Below are 20878 nucleotides of genomic sequence, written 5' to 3' on the forward strand. Positions count from 1 at the left end.
CCTGGAGTTGGAATTGGGGGTCCTGGGTCAGAGATTGGGATCTGGGTTTCATGGGCTGGGGTTGGGTTCTGGGTTTGGGGATCTGAGGTCTGGAGTTTGGGATCCAGAGCCTGGGGTCTGAGGTCTGGGGCCCCCGGGACTGAGGATCTAGGATCTGGGGCTGGCGATCTGGAATCTGAGGTCAGGGGTTTGAGGTTTGAGGTCTGGGGTTGCAGTTCCTGGTCTGGGCTCTAGTGTATGGGGTCCAGGGTTTGAGGTTCGCGATTTAGAATCTGGGGCCCGAGGTGTGAGGTCAGGGATCTGGGGTCCAGAGTCCAGGGTCCAAGGCAAAGGATCTAGAGTCCGGAGTCAGAAGTAAAGGATCGAGAACCCGGGGTCCGGGGTCTGAAGTGAGAGATCTAGAATCCAGGATCCAGGATCCGAGGTAAAGGATCTGGAGTCCGGGGTCTGGGCCCCGGGTCTGAAGTATGAGGTCTAGCACGTGGGGCCCCTGTCTGAGGCCAGCGGTCTGGAGGCGGGGCCCAGGGTCTGAGGCACCGGGTCTCCTCCCGCTCGCCCCCGCCCCGCCCCCTCCCTCCTCCCCAGCCCACCCGCCCCGCCCCCCGCCGCCCCGCCCCCACCCGCCTCGCCCCGCCCCGCCGGGCGCCGCACCGACAAGATGGCGGCGGGTGGGAGCGGCGGGCGCGCGTCTTGCCCGCCGGGGGTCGGCCCGGGCGCGGGGGGCGGCCCCGGGCCCAGCGCCAACGCCGCCCCGGCCCCCGGCAACGCGGCCGCCGCCGCCGCGCCGGCCCCCGCCGCCCCCGGGCCGCCCCCGCAGGTGTCCGGGCCGGGCGCGCAGGCCGCGGCGGGCGGAGAGCGGGCGGCCGAGGAGCCGGGGGCGGCGGCGCTGCTGCGCGAGCCGGTCTACAACTGGCAGGCCACCAAGCCCACGGTGAAGGAGCGCTTCGCCTTCCTCTTCAACAACGAGGTGCTCTGCGACGTGCACTTCCTGGTGGGCAAGGGGCTCGGCGCGCAGCGCATCCCGGCGCACAGGTGGGCCGCCGTCCCGGGACCCGGGACCTCCCCGGGACCCTGCCATCCCCGGGACACGCCATCCCCTGGACCTGGGACCCTGCTTTTCTCAGGACCCACCATCCCGGGGCCCCACCAGCCTTGGGCCTTGCGACCCTGCCAGGTTCCCATCCACCTGGTACCCCAGATATTAGCCAAATCCTGGTCCTGCACCCCCTACCCCTTCGCCCCCATTGGAGACCCCTGGCTCTGTGACCCCTGACCCTGCCACCTTGGCCAGGATCTCCTGAGCCCAGTGACCTTCCACCTCCAGCATCCCTGTGACCCCTCCACCCCTGCTGGGCTCTCCAGGCCCTGCAAAGTTCAGTCTGGCCAGCCACAGGACCCCCAGACACTGCTGTCTCCCTCCGCTTCCTCCGCCCTGGGCTCTGCCATCCTGCCCCAGTGCCCTCCTCCCTCGAGTGCCCCATCTTTCTGGGACTGTGACCCCCAGAGCCCCACCTGACTCCCACCTTGTGAACCCAGGACCCCCAGTGACCCCCCCAAGCTCTGTTACATCCCCCCTCCCTGACCCCCCAGCTCCCAAGCCTCCTCTTCAAAGAAGGGTGTTTTTGGTCCAGGCCCCATTCCTCTGCTAGTCTCCAGGGCGCAGCCTCCAGACTCCCGGGTGGGGTGGGGCTGATGTCAGACCCCACCTTGCCCACTGCTGGTCCCTCTGATCCTGCTCGCTGGGGGTGCTGGGGAAGGTTCTGTCAAGGGAGGGGGCTGGTGGGGGGTTCTTGTCAGTCTGCCTGGAGTGTCCCTCAACCTGCAGTGAGCGTCCTCCCCACCTTTCGGACATGTAGCCTTTAACTTGTGCCTTCAAGAGGCTTCTTTCTGGCCTTTCTTGGTTATTTATGTACAGCTCTGTCTGGATTCCTGTCCGAGGAAGGTCCCAGGCCTGCGGCTGGGTCCCCAGGGCCTCCTGCCGGGAGCAGGCTGCTGGTTGATGGGCCGCCCTGTGTCTTTCTCGTCCCATATTCCTGCTCTATGGACCTCCCCGTCGGAGGTTCTAGTTCATTGTCTTCTTTTCAGCCTTTGGGTGGTTATTTCATACGTGTTGTTGAGGTTTTGCCTGCAGTGGTCAGGTAGCTGACTGCCCAGTGGGTGATCTGGGCTCTGAGGTGCCTCAGTTTCCCCGCGGTGACTCAGGACCAACCACTCAGACACCACCTCCCCCGGGTGGCTGGGAGGATGGATCCAGTGACCTAACGAACCGCTTATCCCAGTGGCCCGGGGCTTGTCCCATAGACGGGCTGTCTTAAAACAAAGCTGGGGACAGAACCCAGAGCATAAACACCCCTCAGCCTCACTGATAAAACACGTACGGGAGCGGGGAGGGGACGGAACTTCCTTATGGGAGAATTCCTAATGATGTGTCTCATTCTGCCTGGCTGGACCGAATTCCCAGCTCCCTCCTGGGTGGCCTGGATGTGGGGAGCTTGCGTGTGAAGAGTAGACTGGAACCTGACCTTGGGGAAGGAAACCCGGCAGATGCCACTTAGCTAGGTGGTCGAGGGCGGCCTCAGGGTGATGTCCGGGGGGGGGGGGGTCAGGGCCCCGCCAGTGGAAGTGATGAGAAGGACACTGCACCTCAGTGTGTTCGCCCCAAACCCATGACCCCAGTGTAGTGGGTTGAATGGTAGCCCCCAAGAAGGCCTGTCCACGTCCTGACACCCAGAACTGGGGAATGGGACGTAATTTGGAAAAAAGGTCTTTGCAGATGTGAATAAGAGTTTCAGAAAGAGACCATCCTCAGTTTTCTCAGTGAGCCCTAAATCCAGTGACAAGTCTCCTTCTCCTTATAAGATACAGGAGAAGCCACTGATGACAGAGGCAGAAACTGGAGGGACGCAGCCACAAGCCAAGGGAGGCCTGGGGCCCCCAGGAGCTGGAAGAGGGGGGAGGACCCTCCCCGGGAGCCTCTGCGGGGAGCACAGCCCTGTGACATCCTGACCTTGGACGTGTGGCCTCCCACAACGTGAGAGGATAAATTCCTGTTGTTTCAAGTCACCCAGTTTGCAGGACTTTGGCAGAGCAGCCCCAGGAAACCAGTGCACCTGGTCTAACTGGAGAAAATAACAGATAAACCCAGCTTGGGGACATCCTGCAGGACACCTGCCAGTCTTCCAGACAGTCATGGGAGGAGCCTGAGGACACAGTTTAAAAAGCAGAGTAGGGGAGGAGCTCACGCTGACTTTGAGGAAGGCCATGGGGTCTGGACCCGCCCTCTCCCAGGACCCACATGGGAGGTGGTCTTGGGTGAGGCTCAGAGTGGTCATGACTCTGGGTGCATGGTGACCGGGGGCGTGGGGCATCAGAGGGCCGGGGTCTGGCTTGGCATTTGTGACAGTGGCAGGCGCTGGCCCGGGTCTAGGCAAGCTCAGGCCTCACTAGGAGCCCCCCCCCCCAAGATTAACTTTGCAGCCCCCGCCCTCGGCCCAGGAGAACAGCTGGCGCACAGCAGGCACTCAGGAAAGCCTTGTCCCCTACCTGGCCAAGTCCAGCGTGTGCACTCACGGGCCCCCTCGGAGGGAATGCTGAGCACCTTCAGGGAAGCGCCGTGTGCCCTGCTGGCGGCCCTACGACATTAGCATCGAAAACATTCATCACAGAAAGCTCAGCCTGGCAGAGAAGTCCAGGAAGTGGAGCAGCCTGTGTCCGGGGTCCCTTGTCCTTCATCCACTTCCTTGTGCGAGCTTAGCCCAGTAGCACGGCTTCTGATGACTGTGGCTGTGGTGTGTTTCGAGAATTGCTGAGGGTGTTCTTCCCAGTCTTACTCCTTGTCAGGACTTTTTCATCTAGTCTCACACACTTAGCTCTTCCAGAATCAATCACCCATCCGTCCGTCCCTCCTTTCCTCCAGCAGCCATTGAAATGGTGCTGCCAGAAAACATCTCTTTGTCCTTGTGGACCTTACCCTCCAGCGCAGCACCAGCGAATTTGTGTCGAGAGCCAGAGAGTAAAGACTTGCCGCCGGCCACGCGGCCTCTGCCCCAGCTGCTTAACTGTCCAGAGCAGCACAGATGGAGCAACACATACATGCGTGGGCGTGTCTGTGTGCCAATAAAACTTTATTTACAAAAACAAGTGATGGGCCAGATTTGGTCCAAGGGCTGTGATTGGCCAGCTCTCCCCTTACTGATTCCCGGCCGGACTGGTCTTCCCAAAGTTTGGGGGAGCTGATCGTTTAGAATATGAAGTCTGTCTGGGAACACGGCTCTTTCCGTGTATCCAGGGCGTGTTTGTGTGTCCTTAGGAAAGTGGTGTAATTTCTCAAGTAGCTTGTGCGTGTTCACTGTGGAGTTTTTGCTTAGTTATTTTTTGTTTTTTTCCTCTGTTGTGAGTAATTTGTTACATTTTTTTTTCTAGCTGGCTCCTTCTGGGGAGCTATAGACTTCTTGCTTATGTATCTTTATCTGATGCGAACAAGTTCTTCTGAAGCCGTCTTCGTGTTGGTAATTTTTCAGCTGGTTCTGTGGTCTGGCGCTGCCCAGTAGGCTTTTCTGTAACGACGGGAAGGTTCTAGCTTTGTGCTCTCTGGGCCTGGCCACAGTCACACGTGGCTGTTGAGCGCTTGAAGTGTGGCTCTCGCAACCGAGGAACTGAATCTTCTATCTCACTTAATTTTAATTTAGATTTACATAAGCCCTGTGTGACTAGCAGCAGTGACGCTGGACGGGGCAGTCTTAGAATTTCAGATGAGAGAATCGCGGCATGGGCAGTCAGTTTCTCTTTCCCACTCGTGTTTCTGCCTCGTGTTTTTCTCTGTTCTGGCTGCACTTCCGACCATCCAGGCACTGCTCCGTGTCAGAGATGTTGTTTGCAGTTAAATGTGGGCATTGATGCTGGTCTCTGACAAATTCTCTTTAACAAGAGAACAAGTTTCTTTCCATTCCTTGTTCTCTGAGAGCGTCCATGAAGTCTGGGTGGGGGGTGCTACCGAGAGCTTTGACTGGAGTCCGGTTTGTTTGATCTGACAGTGGGCTGTGTGGAGAGTCTCTGCACTGGTGGGACACCCGGTGGCGCCCAGCCTAGGGGAGCTGCCGTCACCCCGAAAGGCCCCTGTCTCCACTTGCACCAGCCCTCCTCCCACCCCGAAGCCCGGGCCATCGGTGATCTGTTTTCTGCGTCTCTAGTTACGCTGTTCTAAGAAATTTCATACGGGAGCGATGGAATCTGTGGGCTTTGGTCTGGCTTCTTTCACTTAGTGTCCTGTTTTTGAGGCCCATCCACGACTTGGCATCAGCAGCGCGTTTCTGTTTCTTGCTAAAGGAAGTCACTGCTGAACTCCACTGCATGGGTGGACCGCGGCTGTTCCAGTCCCCCGTCAGGGGCCGTTTGGGTTGTTCCCAGCTTTTCCCGACGGGGAGTGATGCGGCTGTGAACGGCTGTGTGGAAACCTGTGTGTGGAGGCGTCGCTCCCTCTCTTGGGCAGATACTCAGGGCTTGGATGTTGGAATTACAGGGTGACGCTTGTACATGACATTTTAAGAAACTGCCAAGCTGTGCTCCCAGGTGGCCTCCTCGCGGTGCCCCGGCCTCCACGGTGTCTTTGGCCTCAGAGGTGAGCTGGGAAGCGTTCCCGCCTCTCCTCTCGGGACGAGTTTGTGCAGCGTTGGTGTTACCTCTCCTGGCGTGCTTGGCAGCGTTCCCCTGGGAATCGGCTTTTCTTTGTGGGAAGACTTTTTTGGGGGAGGGGGAGCTAGGGTTATTTGTTTACTGGGATTGAACCCAGGGCCTTGCGTACGTGCTCCACCCTCCCTGCCGTGGGGGGGGGGGTTCCACTCCTGCTTCACTTATTTGCTCCCCGTTTGCTTAGGCTCCCCCCTCTCCGTGAGTTCTGACAGTCCGTGTCTTCGAGCACTTTAGGGCCTGTAGTGGTGCTCCCTCTTTCAGCCGTGTTTTTGGTAACCTGTGTCTCTCCCTCTTCTTGGTCAGTCTCTCCAAAGTTCTCGCCATGGTTGACTTCCCCCTAAGAGAGCAACCTTTCGGCTTCGTGGGTCTGGCTCTGTTTTCCCACCCCCGGTTTCAGAGATTCCTGCTCGCACGTCTGTTGCTCCCTTTGTGCTTTGGGTCGGACTTGCGCTTCATCCTCCAGGTCCTGGAAGCGGGAGCGCACCCCGCGGACTTCAGGTCTGTACTGACGCGTGTGTGCCGTGCGCCTCGGAGCCCTATTGCGGCTGCACCCCTGACACTCTGATGAGCCGTGTTTGCATTTTCAGTCCGGTCAAGAGCCTGTCTAGGTCCCCTTGTGTTCCTTCTCTGACCCGAAGGCTGCTTAGAAGGGTTGGTCCGTTTCCAGATACTTGGGGACGTCTCCGATGTCTTTCTGTTGTTGGTGTAGAGTTGAACTCCTCCGTGTGTGGCCGCTCTCAGGGCTTCCACGTGTCTGGGTGTGGCCTCGGGCTGGCGTGCCCCCGAGAATGGGCCGGCGTGCTCGAGGGGAGCCTGCCTCCCGCGCCGTCGGCGGAGGTCCCGCAGCGCTGGGCTGGCCATGCGGCCTCAGGCTCGTGTCCCGGCCGGTGGTGCTAGGTTGTTCTGTCCGTTTTGGAGACTGAGGCATCGGAACCTCCAATGATAATGGGTAGATTGTCCCATTGTCCTCAGTTTCTGCTTTGTGTACCTGGGGACCCTGTTTCGCGTTCATTTTCATCGTTACCTGTTGCTGGTGTCCTGACCCTCCGTTCACAGGAAACTTCCGTTCCCCAGGGAGGCTCCTCGCCTCCCCGTCTGCTGTGTCTGCTGTGAGTGCAGGCACTCGGCTCTCCGGCGGTCTCCGGCTTTCCCTGTCTTCTGCCTTCATCCCTCTGTGTGTCTGGATGTCACACGTTGGTGTGTGTCCTTCTCCATGTATTGTGTCAGGAGCCTCTGACGTCCCTCTGTCCCATCTCCTGTGACGTGAGTCTTGGCCTTGGGGTAAGTTCCCCCCTGGATGTCACCCTCCCCGAGGGATACTCTGGGACTGTACAGACCCCCCGCTTTCCTCCTACTTTGTGCGCTGGTGCAGCACCGTGGGCTGGTGGCTCTTGCTGGAGAGGGTCATTTACGCTGGCGTCCGCCGTATGATGAGTGCCTGTTTCTGTAACTCCTGCGTTTGCTAACTGGAATTCTAAAAGGAAGAGCTGTTCCTTAGCCCTAACACATTCCTCGAGTTACATACTCCATCCTCACCGGCTCGTGGATGTCTGTGTTACTGTGTGGGTCACCATCTGGTAGGAATGTCATTTGGTTGCTCCTGTGGTCCCAGGTCTGGCTGTCGGGAGTCCGAACAGCTGGCTTCTGTGTCTCTTCCCTTCAGCATCTCCCCCTCACGTTGGGAGCATTTCTTTACTTCCTGGCCCCACAAGATCCTCCAGGCTCTTTGTGGCACCTCCCCTGCCCAGCCCCAGCCCTGGAAGGAGCCTGGGTCCTTTTAGTGGAAGGTGGTATTTAGCAGCCAAGGTGTGCATTCTGAGTGTGCCCAGGGCTGCTGGGGTGTTGATGGTTAGAGACGGTCTGAGCAGATGGAGCGAGGAAGTGCACTGACACACACATCCCCCTGTTCACTTCGGTCTCTCTCCATCCACCCTTCCATCCATGCACCCACTGAAAGCCATGAGATCATCCTGAGTCCTCTGACTCCGGTTCAGCCCTGCAGAGCTCATTCCAGCCTCCCCTCCCCTCCCCTAACTCTCTTCTCCCTTGATGAGAACCCCGGCTCTTACTCTCCACACTTCTGCTTGGTGGCGCAGACCAAGTGCGTAGAGTAACCCTCACCCGTGAAGAGTGCTCTTCCCGAGTGAAGCACAGACTCTGGGTGCAGTTCTTCTGGCCTGTAACCCGTTTCCCAAGGGTACGTAGCTGGTCTTTTCTTCTCCTCCCCTTCAGGGTAGTATTTAATTGAAAATATTTTTTTTAATTGTGGTAAAATACACAGACCATAAATTCACCATCGTAACCACTCGTTAGAGCTCAGCTCAGCGGCGTTAAGCTCATTCACACTGTTGTGCCGCCCTCCCCACCACCGTCTCCAGGACTTTCTCATCTTCCCAAACTGCAGCTCTGGCCCCATGAAACACCGACTCCCCCTCCCCTGCCCTGGTCCCACCATCTACTTCCTGTCTCTGTGGATGCGACTCCCCCAGGGACCTCCTGTGAGTGGGATCAGGCCGCATCTGTCCCGTGTGTCTGGCTCTCCCCCTGAGCATCTTGTCCTCAGGGCCGTCCACGTTGTAGCCTGCGTCAGAATCTCCTTCTGTTGAAGCTGATTGGCACTCCTTGCACAGAGGGACCGCACTGTGTGTGTCCATCGCCTGTCAGTGGACGCTGGGTTGCTTCCATCTTCGGCCACCTGGGGGCTGTGCTGCCGGGAGCACTGGTGCACAGGGTTTGTGTGGACGTGAGTGCATCTCTCTTGGGCACACGCTGCTGGGCCAGGTGGCCACTCTGTGTTCAGCCCCAGCCTGGCTTGCACCACGGCCACATACCTTACGTGCCCACTAGCCGTGCACGAGGGCTCCGATTTCTCCACATCCCTGGTGACTCTTGCCATTGCTTGTGTTTCTTATTCCAGCTGGCGGTCCTGGTGGTGCCTTGCTGTGGTTTTGATTTGCTATGTTTACACGGTTTTGAGGATGGATAGAAGAGGCCCTGCGGGGACGGGCTTGGTGGCCAAGGGTCCGGGCAAGCAGGGCTGTGGGTGGAGGAAACATGCGTTTGATCAGACGAGCCCCTCGGACCCGGGCCTTGCCGGTCCTGGGGCTGTCACTGCACCCGCCGAGGGCTCTGGGGGTGTGTGACCGTCTGGCATCCCGGCTCCACACAGACACACCAGGCCCAGCTGGGCGACTCTTCCTGACAGTGAACCTTTGGGGGAGGTTTTCCCCGCAGAAGGTCAAGCTGCCGTGTGAGATCCAGGCAGAGAGGAGGACAGGAAGCTACTTTCTTTGTTCAGCACGTGCGGGAGCACAGCTCTGGGCCGGGACCCGGCCTCCGAGGATGCGGTGGGGCTGCGAGCTGAGTTGGAGGGGCGTCCTGCAGCGGCCGCAGCAGAGCACCACAGGTGGCTGGGCAAGACCCCAAGGCCCCCCTTGGTTCTGGAATCTGAAGTCCAAGAGCCAGGGGTGGCAGGGCCAGGCTCCCTCCGGGTGCCCCAGGGGTGCAGCTTCAAGGGGCTCCGGGCATCCTGGGCTCATGGCCACCTTGCTCCGGTCTCCCCATGTGTGGGTCTAAAGCTCCCTTACAAGCCACTGTGCTGGGGCCCAGCCTGGACCAGGGCGATCTCATCCTAGCTGGTGTCACCTGCGCAGACCCGACTTCCAAATGCAGTCCCACTGTGACGCTCCAGGTGGACGTGATGCTGGGGACACTGCTCACCCCATGTCACTCAGTTTCCCACCTGGCCCTGGCTTGGGTCTGGCCCTCGGGGTGCTCGTGAGCCCTGGGCCGGATTGGGGACGAGACAAGGGCCTGGCAGGGCCCGGAGGCACACGTCCCACCATGGAGAAGGAGGTGGGAGGTGGGGGAGAGAGGGTTCTCGGGGAGAAGAGGGCACTGCTCACTAGGGGCTGTGGGAAGGCCGCCCCAGCACTGGGCAGAGGCCAGGAAGTGGGCTGAGGGGCTGGCTCTGCCCCATCTGCCAGTTCCAGAGGTTTCCAAGTCAGGGTGGTGGCTCAGAGCCCTGCCTGTGTCACAGTCGGGACCCTGGGAGGGGCTGTGATGCAGGGGCCTTGCAGACCCAGAGGACAGGGGCTTTGCAGGGGCAGCCATTGAGCTGGGCCCCAGGCTGACTTTGCCTCTGGGGGGACGCTGTCTGGAGGCAGGCCCTGGGGACCGTGGGTGGGCAGCACAGAGTGGGCATGTCATGAAGGGCAGACCCCAGTGGCCTCCGCGAGGCCACTCGCCTCCTAATGCTCCCCTGGCCTTGACGCCCTTCCCTGCGGACTCAGCCCGGTTCCCCTGTCCCCACCAGGCCTTCCCTGACCCTTGCTTTGCCACGGCCCTGTGTCCTCCTTTCTACCCCACTGTCAGGCTGTCTGTGCGCTGGACCCATGGCCGCCTCCCTGCAACAAGGCCAGGGTTCCCATGCTCTGGCCCGAGCACAGGGGAGCTGTGTGCAGAGCAGGCGAGGGAGTGAGTGAGGGAGTGAATGGTGGGGGAGAGTGAATGAGGGAGGGGGAGTGAATGAGGGAGGGAGGAGTGAAGGGGGAGTGGGCACCAGCCAGAGCGCAGGTGCAGTGGGAGCTGGCAGAGCCCTAAGCCCTCTGTCCCAGGGAAGTGCTTCTGCTTCTCTGGCCTCTGTCGCTGTTGACCCACCTCCACTGCCTTCTTGCTCCTTGGCGCCTTCCTTCCGGAAGCATCCACTGCAGGCTGCTCCGGGCATAGCGTCCACTGCGGTGCTGGCAGGGGAGCCACAGCTGCGGGGACCCTCCCTGACACACCCTGGGGTCCCCGACGGCCCCCACCCCACCGGGCTCGGGGAAGAGGGACTGGTGGGCCACCAGCAGGTGACCAGGGGCTTCTATGACACACAGGTTCGTGCTGGCCGTGGGCAGCGCTGTCTTCGACGCCATGTTCAACGGGGGAATGGCCACCACGTCCACTGAGATCGAGCTGCCTGACGTTGAGCCCGCTGCCTTCCTGGCCCTGCTCAAGTAAGACTCCCCAGGTCCTTGCTGCGCGGGTGCGGGACCGATAGCCTGATGTTTAAAAAATACAGACCCCTGGTGACGTGGCGTCCAGAGCCCCCAGCTTTCTAGAGGTTCCTAGAACTCGCCTCCCCAGTGAGGGGTGGGCTCTGGAGGCCCCTGCCCCACATCTGTTTTTGTGTTTTTTGTATCAAGATGTAATTCACATACCACATACCACATATCACACATCACACAGCTCACGCACTTAAAGTGTACGGTTCAGTGGCATTTAGTACATTCAGAGTTGTGCCCAATTCCTCTGCCCAATTCCAGAACATGCCCTCAAAAGAAACCCCATCCCCATGAGCAGTCACACCCCTTCCTCCCCCAGCCCCTGGCAGCCAGGAGCCCCCTCCCCGTGTCTGGGGACTGGCCTGTTCCGGACGCCTCACATCCGTGGACTCACGCTGTGTGTCCTCCTGTGTCTGCTTCTCTCCCTGAGCACCGTGCTCTCAGGGTCCGGCCCCGTGGGAGCGCGTGGAGGTCCCTCAGTTTTCATCCTCTGTGGTCAGTGGAGTTTTGGAAGGAGTAACCTAATGTAAGAATTTAAAATTTCATCTATGTACTGTTTTGAGTTGCAGGTCTCGTCTCCCAAGCGCTGTAGGACAGCGCAGTGGGCGCGGGGCGGGGCCTCGCGCGCGGGGGCGGGGCGGTGGGCGGAGCCCCCAGGCCGGCGCCCCGCCCCGCCAGGCCCCTTTCTTCTCCCGAGGCGCTGGCGTAGATTGGGTGACTTTAAGGGTTATCCCAGCAGTGCAAATAGCTTTTTAATCGTCGAGTTAATTTTTTCCCCTTCAGATTATAGAAATGGTATTGGCTCACAAAGAGAGAGTACTGAGAAGCGTAGGGAACAAAATGCACTGGGCGTGTGTCCCTCATCTCAGGGACAACGCAGCGGGGCCTCGCAGGCCAGCCGGTTTACATCGTGTGCCCCCCCCCCCGCAATGTCCTGTCTCCTTTCCCTGTCTGGTGCTCACAGTCCCCCGCTGGGTGTGAATTGGTTCCAGTCACCTCCATGTGACATCCTTGACGCCTGTGGGCTGATCCTCTGTCTTTTTGCAACTTTTCAGAAGGTCCCCTCAGACCAGGGGCGGCAGGCTGCCTGCAGGGTTGGGGGCTCTTGTCTCCACGCCCCTCCCCCTCCCACTGCCAGAGCAACCTCCAAGGATTTCCAAACTGTGGGCAAGGCTGTGTGCCGAGAAAGCTTTATTTACAAAACAGGTGACAGAACCAGTGAGAGAAGCTTCATACCGTCCAGGATGGCTATTTTTAGAAAACAAAAAACCCAGAAAGTAACAAGAGTTGTCTCCAGGATGTGGAGAAATGGGGACCCTTGTGCACTTCCGGTGGGAACATGAAATGAGGCAGCCGCTGTGCAAAGTCCAGAGGGTCCTCAAAAAACTCAACATAGAATCACCATGTGCTCCAGCAGTGCCACTCCTCGGTGCATCCTGAGAGAAGGGAAACCAGGGACTTGAGACATTTGCACACCTGTGTTCACAGCAGCACAAGGTGGGGACACCCCAAGTGTCCGTGAACAGATGATAGACGAACAAAATGTGGAGCACAGTGGAATATGTTACTCAGCCTTACAAAGGAAGGAGATTCTGGCACCTGCTACAACGTGGATGAACCCGGAGAACATGACACTCAGTGAGAGAACCAGACACAGAAGGACACACACTGTGTGATTCCACTCACAGGAGGTCCCTGGAGGAGTCACATCCACAGAGACAGGAAGTAGGACGGTGGGGCCAGGGCTGGGGGAGGGGCTGGGGAGTGAGTGTTTCGTGGGGACAGAGTTTCAGTTTGGGAAGATGAGAAAGCTCTGGAGACGGTGGTGGGGATGGTGGCACAACAGTGTGAATGCACTTAACGCTGCTGAGCTGTGCACTTAGAAATGGTTAAGATGGTAAAGTTTATGTTACGCGTATTTTACAATAATTTTTAAACCTAAAAAATTTGAAAGTCATGCAAAAAAAAGAAATCCAAACCAAAAACAGGTGACAGGTCGCAGTAAGCCAGACCCTGCCTTAGACTGACCTTGGTGGGACCTAGGGTGGAAGGCTGTGCTGTCCCTGTGTCTCCTTGTCTGTCTCTCTCCCTATCTCTGTTTCCATCTCTATCTCTGGGCTTTGACAACCGTGGCTGCCCTCCTGAGAGGGTGACACTGTCTCCGTCGGTGTGAGGGGCTCCGCCACCCCGTCTGCAGGCGTCCTGGGCTTCCCCGTTACAGGGCCTCCCCGGCACTGCAGACTTAGTGGTCATTCTCTGTCCCTGACCCCACAGGACACCAGCTGCTGCTATGCCGGCTGCTGGTGCGTTCTCAGGGGGGCTGAGTCCCAGGAGAGGGGACCCCTTCCAGGAATTTGCTCTTTGGGCTCCTCCAGACGCCGGGTGGGACACTCTGGTTGTTTTGCGTGGGTTGTACTGCTGTGAACCGGCATGGCCTCCTTTCTCCTGGGCACCGGGTGTGTGTGGGAGGGGCATGGGGCTGGGAGCCCCCAGCTGCCTTTGAGGCACTGCCACCAATGTGGCCAGAGTTCCGGCTTCTCCAGGCCTCAAGATTCTTCCGCTGGTTTTGTGATCTACCCTGGACTTCTGACCCACATGTAGCGTCGGGCTGGTGGCGGGTGGCACTTCATCCCTGAAGTGGCCGAGCGTGGCAGTCAGCCTCACGGCCGAGTCAGGGGCTGTGAAAGCCTCTCTGCCTCCCAGGGCAAATCCCGTGGTGCCCACGGAGGAGCCAGGGGCTTCCCCCCAGGGCCACGCGCGGGGCCATCCCGTGGGACAGAGGCCTGCCTGCTGTGCAGACACGATTCCTGGTGCTGGCATCGTGAATCTGCTGAGCCTCGCAGCTTTTCCCGGGTAACAGCCTTTGCGGGGTCCTGTCCGCAGGTCAGAGGGCAACAGATGCTTGTTCTGGGCCCGTGGGTGGGGGCTGGGCGGCTGTCCTCACGCCCCGTCCGCCGCCAGGTTTCTGTACTCCGACGAGGTTCAGATCGGGCCCGAGACGGTCATGACCACGCTGTACACCGCCAAGAAGTACGCGGTGCCCGCGCTCGAGGCCCACTGCGTGGAATTTCTGAAGAAGAACCTGCGGGCGGACAACGCGTTCATGCTGCTGACGCAGGTGCGGGGCGGGGCGGGGCGAGGGCGCAGGGGCGGGGCGAGGGCGCAGGGGCGGGGCGAGGGCGAAGAGCCGGCCCCGCGCAGATGCTGAGTCTGAGCGAGGGCGCAGGTGCGCCGGTGTGCGGGCGAGGTCGCCAGACCTGGCTGGGGGAGGACGCATCCGGGTGGATCTGAGTTTGGGGCGCCCTGGTAAATCTTGCCCCCGGGTGAGTGTCTCCCTCACCTCGCTAACCCTGACTCCAGCCCCTCCCCTGGTGGCACACGGTGACTTTCTAGGTGGGTTTCGTTCAGTGCAGATTGTTGACGGGCTTCGCTACACTAATTAGGCTAAAAGTTTCCAGTTGGCGTTTTGGTGCCTTTTTGCGGGGGTCAGGTGTGGGGAGAAAAACACTGCGTTATTAGGTTTCTCAGAGGGGGCCCCTTTCCCTGCTGTAGGGTCCCACTGGCTGTGGCGGGGTGCCGGGAGGCCAGGTGCAGAGTCGCAGGGACAGGGCGGCCCCGAGTGGTCCGGTATCTGGGCCTCAGCTCTGACTGAGTCGCTGTGAAGGGTCAGAGCCAGGCCAGTCATGCGGGAACCACTCTTGGCCATTTGCTGAGAGCTGCCACCGTGAGAGGTGTCCCGGCCTCCAAGTCGGCCCCAGGGGGTGGGGGTGGAGCTGCCCCACAGCTTCCTTGGGTACATGGAAGCAGAATCTTCTCCCTCCCTGGCCCTGCCTGTCCCCTGTGCGAGTTCCCGGACCGTCAGAGGCACAGCACTGCGTGTCCTGCGGGTGGTTCTTGGCCCTCTCCCCAGGGCTCCTGCCTGACCGGAGTGGGCGGGCAGGGCCCGTCTCCAGCCTGAACCTCTAGGTGCCCAGTTGAGAGGTGCAGGCCTGGAGCAGACGTCACCTGACCCCCGCCCAGGCCGTTGGTTACTGTGAACCATAAGGAAGAAAATCCGCTGGCGCCTCGGCTGACACCTGTGCCGGCACCCCCACCCCCCACCCCCAACTTGAAAGCCAGGACCAGTCTGAAGCCAGGGTCTGCCTGGGGCTGTGCTGACATGCTCTCCCTCGACAGGCGAGACTCTTCGACGAGCCACAGCTTGCCAGCCTGTGCCTGGAGAACATCGACAAGAACACGGCCGACGCCATCTCGGCAGAGGGCTTCACGGACATTGACCTGGGTAAGGCTGCTGGGCCGGGGCGGCCGGCTTGTCCTGCAGGGGCCCTGCCAGCCTGAGTTCCGCCTTCCGTTTGGCCCAGCCTATTCCCTGGGCCGAGCGGAGGCCAGAGTGCTGGGCCCACACGGCTGCTGGCCCCTCCCTGCAGACACGCTGGTGGCCGTGCTGGAGCGGGACACCCTGGGCATCCGGGAGGTGCGCCTGTTCAACGCCGTCGTGCGCTGGTCGGAGGCCGAGTGTCAGCGGCAGCAGCTGCAGGTGACGCCCGAGAACAAGCGGAAGGTGCTGGGCAAGGCACTGGCCCTCATCCGCTTCCCGCTGATGACCATCGAGGAGTTCGCTGCAGGTAACGGTCAGGGGGGCCGAGCCGCTGCTCTGGAGGAGCAAGACCCCCAGGGACCCCCAGTGTGACTCAGTCACGTGTCCCTTGGCCCGGCCACAGTGGGTCAGGGCCGGCTGCATCCACCTCAAGAGCCCCGCCAGCTTCTTTGTGCCGACAACACACTCGCCGTGTCCAGGGGAGAGGTTGCCCAGGCTCGAGAGTGTCACACTGGAGTCACCCACAGACGCTGACCCTCCCAGGTCCCCGCCTTCCTTTCCCCCCGCGTCTCGTGTATCCAGGCACGTGCGTGAGTGTGCAGGGCCCGGGGGGGGTCCTTGTCTTGGGTGCACTTCCTGGGGGCCAGGCTCTGGCGTCATCGTCCTTGACAAGCCCCGTGAAGGGCTGGAAGTGCCTGGAGCTGAGGGGGCCACTGCTGCAGGGCCTTGGGGGCTCGGGCCCAGGTCCGGGTGGCCCTGACCCTGCCTCCCACCCCATGGGAATGCTCCTGTCTTGGCTGTGGCCAACTTGGGACCCACTGGGGCTAGGCCTCCCCTTTCTGTCAGTCTCATGGCTGGTGCCGACCGTGGTCCTGGAGCCAAACTGGCCTGGAAGTTTCTGGATGGGGCTCCATGATGCAGCCCCGCAGCTGCCCTGTCTCTCCTGGGTCCGTGCTGCCCCTGCTCCCACCTGGGCTTAGGGTCGCCAGATTGAGTGACAACAGCCAAGAAACGAGGTTTTAGTGTTATCTCCCATGTGCAGCTGGCAGACATTTATCCTACAGATCTGAAATTCAGACTTGACCAGGTGTCCTGCGTTTTAGCTGGCGGTCGCAGTGTTACGTCAGTGCTGGGGTGATCTCTGTGCTCTGGGAGTCACTCATCTGGCAGAGCCTTGGCGCCTCCCTAGTACCAGGCCTGGGGGCACAGCGGGGGGCTGCAGACGTGGGGCCAGGTCGTCCTCTGTGGGACGTCCTGGGGGGTGTGGAGCAGCCTCCCAGTCCCCACCTGCTCGATGCCAGAAGTCCCTCAGTCATGACAACCACAGATGTCCCCAGACATTTCCCAGTGCCCCCAGGTGAGAACCCCAGGCCAGGCTACGTGAGCCTACAGGAGCCTTGCTGGGCCCCTCTCTCTCCAGCCCTGCTTGCTCCCCCAGAACCGCTCTCCTCACAGTCCCTCAGCCCACCTGGCCACCAGAGCCCCCTGGGGTCTCAGGCCCCTGTGACACCGCCACCACCTCCTGGAGTGCCATCCCCCCACCCGTGGCCATCTCACCACGCCTCCCGAGGGCCCCCCAGGCCGAATAGCCACCAACCACCCCCAGCTTGCCGGCGCCTGGGATGTGTGTGTCTGTCCTTCGGCATGAGCTGGGCCTGTGGCCTTGTCCCTCTGCGGCGGTGCCCACGGGGCTTCAGCTGTCACTCAGTGTGTCCTAGAGGATTCTCCTGCTTGTTCTGTTTAACTTGAAAATACAAGAATGTAGAAGTTTGAAAAAAAAACTTGCCAAAAGACTCGTGCGGCTGAGCATGTCCCGGCTGAGGTCTGATGGAGTTTCCCTTCTGCATTTTCCATACGGAGATTAAAAAAGTGGTTCATGTCTGGATTCAGTTTTGTATCTCACTTATTCACGTGCTCCATGGAAATCTCGCTCCCGTTGCTAAGATCTGTGCGTGTGGGGTGCGGGGGCTGTGAGCTGTGGCCGCCCTGCGGCAGAAGTGAGCTCAAAGCTGGTGAATGAGTGATTCCTGTCAAATGAGGACCGGGTCCTGGAGGCCTGGCGGGAGCCCTGTCCTGGGGGCTGGGGTGGGGTGGGGCGGGCAGGGGGCGTGTAAGGCCCACCCCCCGTGGCCTCCCTTCGCTGTCTCATCGCTGTACCACGGGTCCCCTGTTTGGGGGCAGCGTCTCCCTGTTGCTGTAGGTGCCCCAGTGGACGAGCAGGGCAGCATGTGCTCTGTGGACCATCGGTGGTCCCAGGTGGAGACTGGGGAGTTCTGCCCAATTAGCCAGCGAATCAGAGCACTGGCTCCGGGTCTGCGTCAGACCGCTCCCCGGCGAGCAGAAGGGCATCGGCCCCCCGCGGGCGCTGCTTGTTCCCGTGCTGTTTTCCAGAGGATCGACCTCTGCTCTGAAAGGCCGAGGAGCCCAAACGCCGGTCTTCCGCGCGCCTGGGGGTCCGCCCAGGCCTTCCCAACCCGCCCCCTGTGCCCGCAGGGCCCGCGCAGTCGGGCATCCTCGTGGACCGCGAGGTGGTCAGCCTCTTCCTGCACTTCACGGTCAACCCCAAGCCGCGCGTGGACTTCATCGACCGGCCGCGCTGCTGCCTCCGCGGGAAGGAGTGCAGCATCAACCGCTTCCAGCAGGTGGAGAGCCGCTGGGGCTACAGCGGCACCAGCGACCGCATCAGGTGGGCGCGGGGCGCAGGGCGCTCTGGGAGGGCTTCTGCGGGCCTCCTGCTGGGAGGGGAGGGCCGGGCTGCCTTCCCGCAGGGATGGTTCAGGTAGTTCAGCATCTTCCTCCTCTGACCGAGTCAGGTTCTCCGTCAACAAGCGCATCTTCGTGGTTGGCTTCGGACTTTACGGCTCCATCCACGGGCCCACAGATTACCAAGTCAACATCCAGGTGCCGCCCCGCCTCCAGCCCCCCCATATCCTTCTGCCGCCGCCTCCCTCCCCACCCCCCACCTCTCCCTAAGGTCGAATGTCTTCCCAACCCTCCCCGGCTCCGTATCCTTCCCCCTCCTTCCTTGTCAGGGGTCTGTCCCGTGTCTCCCACAAGGTAGAATGAATGTTCTGGGGTCCACGGGACCCAGGACGATGCCTCCCCATCCCCCATTGGTCTCCTCCTTGAGGGTCACGAGCTGGACCCCACACCGCTGGCCTAGGGCTGGTTGGGGCTCAGCCCTCGGTCCGCCTTCCCCGGGTCCTGTGGGGGGCGGGGCAGGGGCGCCCGGGGTGAGCTGTGTCCGGCTCCTGCCCTGCAGATTATCCACACGGACAGCAACACGGTCCTGGGCCAGAACGACACGGGCTTCAGCTGTGACGGCTCGGCCAGCACCTTCCGAGTCATGTTCAAGGAGCCGGTGGAGGTGCTGCCCAACGTCAACTACACCGCCTGTGCCACGCTCAAGGTGGGCCTGATGTGCTCCCCCAACCAGGACCCTGACTGACCCCTACCCAGAACCTGGCCCCGATCCCTGAAACCAGCCCAGGACCCCAACCACAAACCACAGACTGACTCCGACCCCCAAACCTGAGCCAGGATCCCCACCCTGACCTCTTACCCTGACTCCCAGTCCACTCCCCCCCCCCCACCGTGATGGGGCTGGGAGGGTTGCAGCCACGTTGTGGAGGCCATGGAGGGCCTGCTGCCCTGCCCAGCTGGGGTCCTGGGCCTCCTCCCTGACCTGCTGGGGTCCCCCCGCACCCCACGCAGGGCCCGGACTCCCACTATGGCACCAAGGGCCTGCGCAAGGTGACCCACGAGTCGCCCACGACGGGGGCCAAGACGTGCTTCACCTTCTGCTACGCGGCCGGGAACAACAACGGCACGTCGGTGGAGGACGGCCAGATCCCCGAGGTCATCTTCTACACCTAGGCTGCTGGGCCCCGCACGGCCCGGGGACGCCACAGCCCCGATGTCACCCAGCACAAGTAGGCCATCCCATCCCACGCCGCGCTGGGCCCCGCCCTGCTGCCGGGCACCCCCGCCACGTTCCCAGGCACCAGGAGGCGTCTTCGCACTCCACCGCGGGGCAGCCAGCTGGCCGCCTGCTCCAGGGAGCCGGGAGGTGGCCGGGGTGGTGGGGGACAGTCCCTCAGGACTCGGGGGGGCGGGGCTGGCCTGACCTCGCCCTGAGCCGGGGGTCGCCTGCCCAGCTGCCTGACCACAGGATTTGTGTAGGGCGTCACCCCGTGTGTGTTTCAGCTGCACATGGCGGTGCGTCCGGGATGCCCGTTTCTCTGCTAGGAGACCTCATGCGGGGCCCCTTGTGTAGGGGGGTGGGGCTCACATCCTGTTTGGTTCACTGGGGATGCTCAGGCCACCCTGACCTGCCCCTTAGACGCAGGCTTGAGCTCTCCCGCGGTCCCGCAGGCCGGCTTCCTGCCAGGCCCAGGCCTACCCAGCAAAGGGCCATTCCTGTCCAGCCTCTCTGGATGGCCCTTCCCAGCCCTTGCAGATGAGGATGGGGTGGCAAACCCTGTCTGCCTGGGAGGGGCGATACTGCAGGTCAGCTGGGAGGGCATAGTCCCAGCTGGCCTGCCCGCCCGTGCATCCTGCAGCCCTGCCCCTGCCTCCCAAGCCTCCAGAGCGCTCTGCATAGAGGTGCTGGAGGGCCAGCCCCTCCCCGGCCCCCAGGTACTGCCCCCTTTCCTATCCCAGTGTCTCCACCTGGAACCTGTGTCTTCCCCAAAGCCATGGAAGGTGTGTCCTCACACCGCACCCCAAAATGTTTTTTTAAATAAAGGAAAGAAACACACCATCCTGCCCCACGTGCTGCTTCCCGTCGGAGCCGGCGGTGGGGGGCCCTGGAGCTGGAGACCTGGCCCTTCTCTCTGCAGCTGTTTCCCCCCCAGTTTGGGGGCCTGGCTGGGCTGGGGGCCCATGGGAGGAGCTGTCTCAGCTTCACGGCCTCCAGATCACGCACGGCTCCTACTCCCACCCACCCTGCCACAGGGACCCTCCACATGAAACCTCAGGGCCTCCTGTTGTGCTGCTGCTCTCCAGCAGTGGGGGGCCCCCACTGCACTCAGCTGTGCTGGGATCTTGGGCTCTGCCCTCTGGAGCTGGGGCTGCATGTGGCACACAGCAGGGGCCCAGGTTGCACCCCGAGCTCTGGCCCTCAGGCCCCACGTCTTGCCCTGAGGCCTGCCACGCTGCAGGCTGGCCCTGGGAGAGGGGCCGAGGGGCAGGTGGCCAGGCCTTCTAGTGCAGCCCCAAGAGCAGCCTGTCCTGGGGGCCACTGTGGTTCAAGGCTGCCTCCTCAGGAGGACAGGACAGGTGGTGCTGGCCCAGGGCACAGCTGGGCCAGCTGTGGAGGGTGGGCATGAGCAGCAGAAGCACAGCCTTGGCAGCAAGACAGCGAGGTTACAGAACAGCCCCAGAGACAGCTGCGTCCCAGTCCAGGACCTGCGGCCGGGTCGGGTCACAGTGAGCCATGGCGACTGTCTCCCTGCGGAAAGGAACACGTGACGGCCCCCTGGAGAGAGATGGCAGCAGTACCAGCCTCGACTCGTGCTCATGGCAGTGGCCCGCACCCAGACTACAGAGTGAGAGGGGAAATGGAAACAGATCCACATGCTTCCACTTCAGAGCTGAGATTATCAGAGAATTCATACATTCAAGATAGTAGAGAAAATGATGGACAAAACAGATGTCTTAATGGAGAATTTCAGCAGAGTTGGAACATCTGTATCTAGACATTCTAGCACTGAAAAATACATTATCTGTAATGAACTTGGTAGCTAGGAGCAACAGTAGCCTGGACACCACAACAGAGGGTAATAAAAGTATCCAAGGTGAAGCAAAATGAGAAGAACGCGAGAGC

At 61.1% G+C, this 20878-nt stretch overlaps 1 protein-coding gene across 2 annotated transcripts; it reads left to right on the forward strand.

Moving 5' to 3' along the window:
* Window positions 1-643: 643 nt before the first annotated feature.
* BTBD2 (BTB domain containing 2) lies at window positions 644-19813 on the forward strand. 2 transcript variants are annotated; one of them, XM_045504096.2, is made up of 10 exons: window positions 644-1032; window positions 10566-10685; window positions 11053-11259; window positions 13695-13851; window positions 14910-15015; window positions 15161-15358; window positions 17545-17737; window positions 17865-17952; window positions 18314-18460; window positions 18766-19813. In XM_045504096.2, the coding sequence occupies exons 1-10, from the start codon at window positions 659-661 to the stop codon at window positions 18925-18927; spliced, it is 1752 nt and encodes a 583-aa protein (XP_045360052.2). In that variant the 5' UTR covers window positions 644-658; the 3' UTR covers window positions 18928-19813. The 2 variants fall into 2 exon arrangements, with proteins under 2 accessions (XP_045360052.2, XP_074207333.1); XM_074351232.1 differs by lacking the exon at window positions 11053-11259.
* The last annotated feature ends 1065 nt before the right edge of the window (window positions 19814-20878 follow it).

This window comes from Camelus bactrianus, chromosome 22 (genome assembly GCF_048773025.1).
Source record: "Camelus bactrianus isolate YW-2024 breed Bactrian camel chromosome 22, ASM4877302v1, whole genome shotgun sequence".
NCBI lineage: Eukaryota > Metazoa > Chordata > Mammalia > Artiodactyla > Camelidae > Camelus > Camelus bactrianus.